The sequence below is a fragment of the Lucilia cuprina genome, chromosome 3, assembly GCF_022045245.1.
Source record: "Lucilia cuprina isolate Lc7/37 chromosome 3, ASM2204524v1, whole genome shotgun sequence".
In the NCBI taxonomy this organism is placed as follows: domain Eukaryota; kingdom Metazoa; phylum Arthropoda; class Insecta; order Diptera; family Calliphoridae; genus Lucilia; species Lucilia cuprina.
In genome coordinates, this window is record NC_060951.1 from 64,891,145 (window position 1) to 64,903,249 (window position 12,105).

Below are 12,105 nucleotides of genomic sequence, written 5' to 3' on the forward strand. Positions count from 1 at the left end.
AGTTGTACTTGAACTAATGCTTGAAACAAGTTGTAATTTGATGTTGGCAGTTGTTTAAATGTTACATTACTATGTATATGAAATGTTATAACAAGCAGTCAAGTTAATTTTTTTTAGAATTAACAAAGGCCATTGCTAATGCCAATTGTTTGTAAAAAAACTAAAACGCAGTTGTTTTTAATTTACTTTTCAAATAAAGTCTTTATAACTTTTAAATATATATTTATAAACTTATGTATTGAGATTTATCTTTATATCTTTACAAATAATACTTATTAAACCAGTTTATATTAAATTTTTAAAAACGACAAGTAAATACATTACACATAATCAAACTTAAATAACAATAATAATATACAATAGAATAATTGATTTTTATATTAACAAAGTAGTAAAATATCTTTAACAATTTATATGTACAAGTAGAGAGAAAGCACTTTTTTCTTATTCTAGATAAACTAACTTATTCCAAAAATTCTTTTACGATTTCATTAATACTTTCGTAGGTGCCAGTGATAATACCTAAAGTGGCTATAATCAAAATTACTATGTTTTTCAAATACACCCAGGTATTTAAACCTTTGGGTCTCTGAGCTCTTATAACAAAATCGACAAATACGGGAAAAACAAAGGCCAAGGCAGTGGAGCAGAAAGCACCAATTAACGATATGAACAAATGCAATTTGGGCACTAATAAAGCAACGCCAACTGTAGGGAAATAAATGTAAATTTAGATTTGTTTTGTTTTTATAGATTTTTAGTTAAACTTACAGGTTAATAGTACCATAATGAATCTTAAAATTACTTGTAAGGTTATGGGATACTTTTGGGCGCTAGTGTAGTTTTGTTTCATGGGTGGCCAGATGATTCTGATCATGATAAAGAATTGAATGGGATAACCAAAGAATACTCCTAGAGCAGCGGCAATTTTGACAACTTGTGATAATCTAAAAAGAGATTATAAAATAATTTAAAATTTTAATATTATTAATCAATAAGATCGTGTTTCCAAATAAAGTGTGTCGTGTCAATTAATTGTAATTAAAGTACTCTCTTATGGTTTCTGTTCACAACACATAATATTGAAGTGGTTTGAACATTTTTCAATTGAAATTCTAATTAATATTTTTTTAAGATTTTCTTAAAACTTACGTATTACTTGGATCCAAATTCAAGGTAATACTGCCTTGAACATCTTCGCCCCATCTTAGATAACTGATAAAACCAGTTATAATGAAAATCGAGGTAATGCCCACCATTGTAACATTCAAGACACCATAGCGACTATTGAATTTTTCCGGCTTCTTCATGGCATTGCGTAAAGGTAAAATCAAGGCCACGCCTTCAAAAGAAAACAAGGCGGTGCCAAAGAACAAAGACATTTGTGAACCATTAGTGAATAGATGTCTTTCGGCTGGTGAAGGCATAGGACCACTAGATAACGCTATACTCAAAGTAGCTACCATGCCAAAAATCAAAGAAAAACTAGCCAAAGCCGATACGGGTGAAATATATTTAAGATTAGTCAACAGAGAAGGCAACATGGCGGGTAGTAAACATATCAGCATGGTAATATTAAAACTTATATCAAAGCCATATGATTCTAAAATCTGCAAAGGGAAGAGTAGGGAGGAGGGTTAAAAAATACTTATTTTTGAATAATTTAATTGCTGAAATTTACCTGATGTAAATTTTCAGTTATAAACACAAAATAAATGGAACAAAAACCAAATTGTGTGACACACAAAAATGTTTCCACCATTACTCTCATAATTTTGGCCAAACGTCTGAAGGGTTTGGGTCCATATTCGAAACACTTCTCCACTGTATCGGGATAATCGTAAAATGTGGCACCTTTAGTGCGTTCCACTGCCAAAATAGAGCCCGCTATTAACATTTGTTCACAGTGTACACATATCAACGCAATAATGGGTAAAAATATAGTGGCACCTGCCAAGCCACCATTTTTAAAACAATCACCCATGGCAAACAGACCAGCACCTACGCTGCCCTTAAATAAATGTATGGCAGTTTCCATTTGACTGTAAAAATTTTCATTAAAATTAATTTTATTTAAATTCATTAAATTGTTTTTATTAATTACCTGGTTCTATGGGATTTCTTTGTGGTAGCTTCAACATCTTCGCTTACATTTGCTGCTGCCTCCCGGGCTTTTGGTGTTTGTAATTCTAAAGGACTTTCAGTCTTGGCGCTTTGTATATCTTGTGGTAGACCCATTTTTAAGTTATTGTTTATAGTTATCACAGTTTTATTAAATTATATTAACTTTTTATCTTTTGTTAAAAATTTAAAATTATGTTTTTTCTTAAGTTAAAAAAAATTATTATTAAACAGGACCAGCCTTTAAACATTTATGTCTACTAAAATGAAACAATAAAAAGAATTTAAAAAAAATTATATATATATATATATATTAATTAGTTAGAAAGAGTCAAACTGACTGACTGATTTATTAAACATAACCCGTTAACGGTATTTATATTGTTTTAAGTATTCAAATAATCATTTCTTTAAAAAATTGCAGAGAATTTAAGGAATCTAATCAATATGTTCTAATAAGATTTTAATCATCATGTTCATTTCGATATGAAATTAGCAAAAAACTTAACTGAAGTGTTTTTGCAATTGTTAACATATGTATGTATAAAGTTTCATATATTATCTGCCATTCACTTAACGAAAGTAATTGATAATGGTCAAATGATTAAAACAATTGAATTTTGTAATTTGAATTTGATTGTTAAAATCAAATACAAGACGTCAGCATTAAGCTCATCAAAAACTGCACTTAGTGGTATTTAATCATGACAACCAATGCAATCGGTTGCAAAAATCAAACACATATATTGTGTTTACTTTAAGATAAGATAGTAAATAAATAATTAAATGGCTTAACAATTAATATGAAGTACAATTAGTAAAAAATATGTAGATACATACATATCTTCTTAATAACTTGTTATTATATTTTAAATTACCTAAAGTTTTTTCTTAATTATGACTTTTTGAGAAATGCGTTTGTATCAATTAAGAAATTTGAAGTGCATTAGTGTACCCGTTAGTTTTTTATATATTTTCTTAATATGTTTTGCAAATAATCCTTTCTTTTTAATAAGTTTTTAAAGTTAATTGCAAATACTTAAAACACAATGATTGAAAAACATTCATTATTCTATGTATATTTGTTTTATAAATATTTAATCAAAATTTAAAATAATCACGATATAATAACAAATTAAATTCCTTAAAAATATTTTATTTGTTGTGAAAATAAGAAATGCACACGATCTAATGCAATTTACAAATTTGTTATACAAAAAGTATTTTTACAAAAAAAAAAATAGTAGCAATATGAAAACTTTTAAAGTTTTTTAAAAAAATGAATTGTTTTGGTTGTAGAAATATTATATGTATAAACTTTAGAACTAGTTTTTTAAAAACTCACGATTGAATATCGCATTTTTTGGTTCGACTAACTAAGTTTTTAACATTAATGGATAATAAGTTAAGTGAATCTAAAAACATATATTTCTTAATTTTGCCGAAATTATAGAAGTACATGATCCACAACGTGGTTCTGTGTAATGCAGGCTATTGATTAAACTGTTCAAAAATAAACATGATCCATGTCTATATTACTAAACGGATCATATACTCCAATATTGTTTACAAGAGAAAACTTTTAATATTGCCTAAATATATTGAAAATCTGCATATTGTGTATAAGAAATATAAATATATTATAACAATTATAATTATATAATTATAACAACTAAATAGTTAATTTACATGCTGGTTTTTATTCGTATTTGAATGGATTGTGGTTATAAATTGAAATAAGAATAAAAATACTTTTAAATTGAATTGAGAACAAGCATTACTATATATATTGCTAAAGCATGGCCGAACATATGATGCCCTACACTAAGCTATACTTACTCATTTAGAAAACTAATTTTGTAATAATCGTTTTATATAGAAATTCGGTTCAAATATGAGCAGATCCTAAAAAATCACAAAGTGGTTCACGCGAAACTCGCTCTCCAACTAATGCCCGATTTCAATACTAATGCTAATAAACCAATAATAGACGTGAATAGACGTCTAAAGGTGAGTTTGAATGGGAAATTGATTTATATCATTTATATGTTGATTTTTGAAGATATTAAAGTATATTGGAAGGGGCTATGTGAAACAATGGACCAATTCCAAGTATTTTCAATAGACGTCCTTAGACGGAAAAAAGTTTTGGTACAAATTTCATAAAAATAGCTGATTGGACCTTGCGCACAAGGTTTACGTGGACATCCAGCTGGACTGAAACGGACATGTCTTAATTGTCTCAGAAGGTGACTCTACGTAATGCAAAAACATACAAACTTTCCTTTTATGGGTTCTGGGAGTGTAAATATTTTATTTTTATTAAAAAATCGAACAAAAACGTTGGAAAATTTTGTGAAAAAACACAGTTTTACTTTTTTTTACATTTCGCTACTCTAAGTCCGAGTCTTACACCAAATTTTATATAAAGATATCCCAAAGAAGGAATTTAAAGCCAATAGATAGGACCTGGATTAATATTTTTTTGATGTTACTGTTTTCTGACAAATTCTTATTTCAGACTCAGTCGAATACGGGGAGAGACAAAACACAAACATTTTTTCACAAATATTATTTCAGAAACTTTGATATTTGATCAAGACGTTTTTAATTGAATTTTGTTGTATTCTGGAGTTTTTAATTAAGACATTAATTAACAATTAAGTTTTATTTATTAATTTATTTTTTAACTATATTTAATCTTAGCATTTGATTAAGACCGTACCATTTGATTAAGACAATCTTTTTGCATTCATTTAAATTCACTTTAAAAGAACGTGACTTTTTGGTATTTAAAAACACTTATAAATATTTTAATTTGATAAATCACTGTAAACTTTTTTAAATTTCAAACTATTTTTATTTATAAAATTATGTTTTATATTGATATCAATTTAATAATAGAATGCATATAAAAAATTACCATAAATATAAAAATTAAACCATTTAGTTTAATAAGTTTTGATTAATTTTAAAAGGATTTAAAAATGAATTATCCTTTTTTATTTAAAATGCATCACTTCTCTCAAACGATGTGCTCACGTCAATGTTTTATTTAACACTAATTTTCATCAATAACTTTATGAATTTGGTAAAATCGCACTCTTTAATAAAAGACTTAGTGTTAAATTTAGTGTAAGGTAATTTTTACTTTTATCTATTATAGCGTAATGTTATTGGGTCACTTTACCTGAAGTACCTGCAAAAAAAATATTCAATTTAAGATTACGGTAATTTAGACACCCTACTGAACATCAAGGTGGTGTGTGCAAGGAGTTGGTTACGTGTGGTTGTTTATATTTGATATATCATCAACAAAATTGTATATATCATCTAGTAATACTCGGATCGTTTAGAGGAAATGTCTTAGATTTTATTTGACTTTTTCAAAACGTTAGATACATAGCATTAAATTTCACAACGGCATTTATAGCGCAACACCAGTCCACCATCCACCTGTCAGTTATGTGGAAAAAAACCTACAATGTTCTTGTCATCAAATATTTAAAACACTTCATTCAAAATGATAAGATTAAAACGTAGATATTTTTTCTTTTAACCTAAAGTATAGCATTTTTCTTGTTAACCCTTAAAGCCAATTCGATTAGATCGTTGCAAATTTGATAAGATTTGTCAAAGACGCGCATCCATTAATTTTGAGATTAGAGAGATTAGGTCTAGGCATAAACAATATTGAAAGTGTGAAAGTGACGTAGCAATTTACCTTTAAACACGGAACCAAAACAATTTGATTAGAAATGAAAACAAATCATAAACATAAATTTTATAATTTGGGAAAAAAGTACACAATGATATTTAGATAAAGTGATAAAGTTTAAACAATTAGTTGTTTATTAAGTTTATAGCTTATCAATTTTTTAGCATAAATGGCGTTCATTTTTAATGGCTGTTGGTTTATTACGTGACTGGCCGTTAAGGTATTTAGTCATCTAATGGTTATCAAAAGATCTAGGATACGAGCTTTTTATGTTGCTCAGCATGATAAGAATATAGATTATAGTGTTAATCCTATTAAGAAGCTTTAAAACAAATAAAAATTACTGATCAATTAAGATAAGTGGCACGATTTTAACAGTCTCGAAATTTATTACACTCGAATCGACTTGAGTCTGAGTTTTAGTTCTGAGAAAGCGTTATAAAATCGACAATCGTTCTATGGTATGGTACTGGAACCAATTCATTCATCAATGACTTTGTTAGCATTTGTCAATAGTTGTTAAGATTAGGACCAATTTTGAGATAGAGTTGCTGAACTTTAATTAGCTCGATTATAATTAGAAACAAGTAGGAAAGTATAGTCGAGGATGGTCGACCATATATAACACCCTAAGTACATATATTTCAAAAATTTTATTTATTTTCCATAAAGAAATTTTTTTATTTTGAATTTTACCTTAATTAGTAATTTATTGATGAAAATACAAATTTTGTAAATAAGGCTTTTTGTAAGAGTATAGGTCAAACGTGGACCAATTCCTATTAAATTTGGGAAAATAATATATTTTTAAATAGCAGTTAGTTATGAAGGTTTCATTGCGATACTATGGTTATAAGTCAATTTTGGACGTTTACGACTTTTTTTCAAGGAGGTTTGCATGGGAGCTAGAGCCAAATAAGGGACACACTTTACGAAAATCTGGGTCATCAGGGTCATTCATACTTATATAAAACTTATTTTTGGAGAGATATGTAATTATGGCATAAAAAGTGTAAATCAGAAGGTGCGGTTGTATGGGGGCTAGGTGAAATAATGGACCAATTTCAACCATTTATAAAAGGCTTCGTCCCTGTACAAAAACACGTTTGGTTCAAGTTTCATTAAACTATCTTGAAAATTGTGTCTTGCTCCGACTAAAAAAGTGATTCTGAGTCGATCAGTGTTGCAAACATCAGAAACGAACGTATAATACCCTACCCACTAAAGTGGTGTATAATAATTTATTTCCACTATTTTTCTATAAGAACTTCTTCTTACGTACACGTAACAATCTACATTTTCCTTATATAATTCCATAGATATAAGCGATTGTCAAAATCATTTATTCGATTTGAAATTTAGTTCTTATAGGCAATTTCGTGTCAAGTGATCCCAGTCAAAAATCGATTTGAAAGAAATTTGCACCAAAGTTAGTACTACTAAAGAGTACAACAGACACAAATTTTCAGCTCTATCGGTCAAGAACTGCTGGACTTAGAGGTGGTCAAATTTGGTCCAAAAACTTTGCTGCAAATTACATCCAAATTGGAAGAAACCGTTTTTAAAAGCGTTTTTGGATCGAAATTCGGATAACCCCCCTGGTTCCTTGATAACTTCTTACAAGCATTTTGGAACCACTGCAGTGTTCTAAGTAACAAGTTCTAGAAAAATATAGAACTAGTTTTTTTAACAAATTCAAAAATTTGTTTATTAATGTACAAAAATTATATTATCTTACTCAAGGAATGGGTATTACCGAAATCCTAAAATCAAAACTCCTTATTTTCCTTATATACTTGAGTGTTATAAATTTCAATATAATGCAAATTGTGTTCTCTGTAAACATCTGTCACATGTTTGTTTATTAATGACTTATCGAATTGAAATATTATTTGTTTAACACGAAATCTGTTAAAAATTAAACTGAAACGTGCCTTTTTCAAAACATTTATTATCTATTGTATGATTATTTTTTAGCATCAATAAAGCCGAAAAATTATTTACTTTTAAAACAATTTTAGTTTAAATGCCCACTAAATTACGTTTTAATAAAAATTCGGTTCATTAACCAAATAATTCACGAAATAACCTGTAAATACTTTCCCCCACCAGCTGATATTACGATCGCAATGAATAATAAAATCAATTTGATTCTTAACTTACTGCCTGTTAAGTATCAATTGAATTTCGTATTAAAATACTTCTTACGATTTAACAGACAAAAAAATGCATATATATTTTAATTGTCTGATTAATATCTGCTGCCATTTTAATTGCTGCTGATAAAACTTGTTTTTTAGGCAACTAAATAATTTTTTTGGCAACCGAATATAATTGTTTACTAAAAAGTTCTTACAAAAACATAGGGATTAAGGTAAATGGTTGGCAAATAGTTTATAATTTTTAAGTTTTTTGTTTCTAACAAAATGAGAACAACAGAAAATAATCTTAATTATATTTTCAGTCTATCAAAACAAGTCGTAATGATATTATTTCAATGGGAACTCTCCACTGTGAGACATAGCGATAATATTTATTGTTTTTTGTTTTGAATTTTAAACTAAAGTTATTTACTAAAATGTAAAATCACAATTACTAAATCAATAATCAAATGATTACATTCTTATATTAAATTGTTATCGCTTAAATTTAGAAAGATATAAACATTTGATAAAAACTACAAAAAAATCTAACAATTCACATTACAGATTTTAGATTTCTGATCGTCTAGACTTTAAGAAACTTACTTGGTGCATTATTCCATGTTATTTGTTAAATTATATTTTTATTTCATTGATTTTTTTTGAACATATGTTTTAACTTTATCAATTAATAAAAAAATAATGTGTTTGATAATAACTCAATTTCTCATATCTTTTTTTAAAAATCAGTGAAAGTTAGAGGATTTCTATTATAGATTCTTGCGTCAAGTATTAGGAAATGTCATATATAAAACTGTCATATCCTCAAGTACGTCAACAGCAATATTTGTAAACTTAATCGTGTGACTTTTTAATTGCAGATAACAGTAAATATAAATTTATAAATTAAGAAATGCACATCTAAGAAATTTGAACTTTTAGAAAATTTTTGGGAATTTTTTGATAATTCCCTAATTTTTTACTATAGTTTTCATCATTTTTGATGAATTAACGGAGTAATTACAATTTTTTCTTATTTATATCAAATTGGCGTCAAAAACATTAACAGAGGAAATCTTCGAAAATCTTGAAGAATTACTTTTCGTATCAATTTATCGCTGTCCCTTAATCGGCGTTATCAAGTAATGTTGGACCAATTAATATTCACGACAATTTCTCATTAAGCCTTAAAACCAATGATTAAGTTTATTAAAACCAATGATGTAGGTTCCTAACTAATATAAAGTTCTTCACGAAGCGATGTTAAATATGTATGTAAAATTTATATTTTTCAGATAATCTGTTCATAATTTAACATAGTTCCGATATAAGGACTGAATAATGACAAAGGCCAATGTAATTTTAAAAAAGTTGAAACCTGGAAACTAAAGTGTACTTTTTCTAGGAATTTAAAACTAACTTGTGCTGAAACTTATCTAAAACCAAGGTAGATCGTATTAAAATCATATTTACTCTATGTGGTCTATGAGTAAATTTTTTAAAGTGTTGCACACGAAATAATATCATCAATATAAACTTATAAATTTTAAATTACAAATTAGAGATGTTTTGATATATTGAAAATCGGCAAAAACCTTATTGACTCGGAATCGATTCGAGGATTGAGGAAATTTTCAGAGGTAGTCTCAGATTTTTACCCATATCTCGGTTATTTATGGACCGATTTTGCTGATTTTAAATAGGAAACTTCACGAAAGCATGTCTAACAGAATTATTGAAGATTTGGATCTCGAAGATATCTGGAGACAGACAGACGGACATGGCTTAATCGACTCCGCCATCTATAAGGATCCAGAATATATATATACTTTATAGGGTCGGAAAATTATATTAAAGAAATTACAAATGGAATGACAAACTATACGGAAGGGTATAAAAAGGTAGAATTTAGTTATAATAACAATAAAAAAAATTATCAAGAATATGTTTCAGATCTAAGCTGATAACTGGAATAGATTAAAAAAGAGATTTTAAACTTTGTTCTCTAACACACAAATCTAATTTATGTGTGAGGTTTGTATCAAAACAATAAAATAATTTTTTCACAGATTTATCTCAAGCACTGTTTTTTTAATTATTAACTATAAATTATTAAAAATTACATATTTTACTCACACAATGTTTCAAAAATCATTCAAAACATTTGTTTACAGTTTATAATTAAAAACTTTTTATAACAATTTCAGAAATAACTATTGTTCTTTTTATTTTGTAATTATTATAATTCAATAATTAAATAATTCACGGCAAATCTATAACATCAACATGTCAAATGTAACACACAAAAAAAGCGTATAAAAAAAACAAAATCGCGATTATTTTATAATATAAAATAATTGATTTTAATTAGCATTTTAAATATTTATGATATTATAACGCCATGAAGCGAAAACAGAGTTATGGCAAAATTTAATTGCAATTTTAATTATTTAATGCACTTTTATTTGTTTGTTGTATTATTGTTCGTTTTAATTTAGAACGTGTTGTTTGTTTTTCCGCTGTTTCGTACTGAACTCAACGAGAACTTAAGAACGACTCAGAGTTTTGAAAAAAGTTGGCTTAAATCAGTAACAGAACGACAAACAAATATTAAATTCGTTTTCAACCAATATGTATTTGTTTATATTTACATACGTACGTACTTTTAACAACAACAATAATAATAATGAAAAAGTGTACCTTGTTTACATTTTGATTCATGATTTCGGAAATTATAGCAAAAATTTAAAATTTACAATATTTTATCAGATTTTTATTGAGTTTTTTTTTGCATTAAGCATAAAATTCTTTATAAAATTACAAACAAATCAATTTGTTTTACTTAAAGCGGAAATACAACATTAATCGAACATTATTTGATCTACCTTCAACTTGAATATTACAAACTTTGGTCGTCTATTCGCACTCGTATATTGTCCGTATTTAGATCGCAACATGTTGGATTAGATCGCTGGACAGACAGTCATCGATTTTAATTTCAAGTTCGGGGTCAATTGCCTTTTGCGCAGGCGCACACAAATTAATTGTAAATACATAATTAATATTTAAACATCGTATATATTTTATTTTTAATCGTTATTAGTTGTTTTTTGAATCAAAATAAGCTTTTGCAAGTTGAGCTTTAATAATTTTTGAAAATAAAAAGCTTTAGCTAAATTTGTGGGAAATATGAGAACTCGTTACATTTAAATAACAGGTAATTAAACTAATTACAAAAGTATAGTGTTCTTTAAATTATATTCTTTATCCGATATGAGTATATCGGATCAATTATTAAGTGATCTTCATGAAGTTTAATTAAAAAAGCTTTAGATAAAGTTGCCGAAAAATATAAAAACTCGTTAATTGACAATTAAACCAATTACTAAAGTATAGTGTTTTTTAAATTATATTCTACATCCCTTTTGAGTATATCGGACCAATTATTAAGCGATCTTCATGAAGTTTAATTAACAAAATATTAATTTGATAGAAACAAAACCCACTAAGTCATTCCGTTTCTAATAAATATAATATTAATCATAGACCCAGAAAAAGGGTTATTTGTTCTAAGTCTTTGTTAGTTAGTTTGAAAGGAGGATGTATACACATCAAATCCGAAAAATTTTTCATCAACAATTTTGTTTACCAATATCAATGAGGATGGGTCCATAATTGACCCTATCTCTAGATAAAATTCTTCAAAAAAAAAAAAAAAATAACAAAAATATTGTAGCTGTGACACGTGTATAGTCGATATAACTAAGGGCGGGTTTCTTACTCCTCAGTTAAACTAGGTTTAACTTGCTATTAGATTACACTCGGAACAAATTTAGGCGGACTTTAACCGATAATTGTGTTTTTCAGTTTTAGATTTAAGCTCAGTTAACTTTGTTAGTAATGCCAAATTTTCACTCAAAAACATAAACAATGAACAGCTGTTTTTTGCAAACAATAATTTTGTAAAATGAAAAATGTTTGAAAAATGTTAAATAAACATTTAAAACAATAATAAATAAAACAAAACAATTCAGAAAAATGCTATTTACTTAAAATATTAAGTTTTTGTTCTTCCGAAATCATTGTTTTATTGTTTTTGTTAATTGTGTTTTCTCACTTATAACT

The 12,105-nt window shown here is 27.2% G+C and overlaps 1 protein-coding gene across 1 annotated transcript; it reads right to left on the reverse strand.

The window, feature by feature from the left end:
• Positions 1-186: 186 nt before the first annotated feature.
• Positions 187-2,404, reverse strand: LOC111674918 (proton-coupled amino acid transporter 4). Its single transcript, XM_023435605.2, has 5 exons — positions 2,105-2,404; positions 1,682-2,042; positions 1,153-1,610; positions 772-947; positions 187-708 (listed from the first exon to the last, which is right to left on the reverse strand). Exons 1-5 carry the CDS (start codon positions 2,236-2,238, stop codon positions 464-466), a joined length of 1,374 nt encoding a protein of 457 aa, XP_023291373.2. The 5' UTR covers positions 2,239-2,404; the 3' UTR covers positions 187-463.
• Between the last annotated feature and the right edge of the window lie 9,701 nt (positions 2,405-12,105).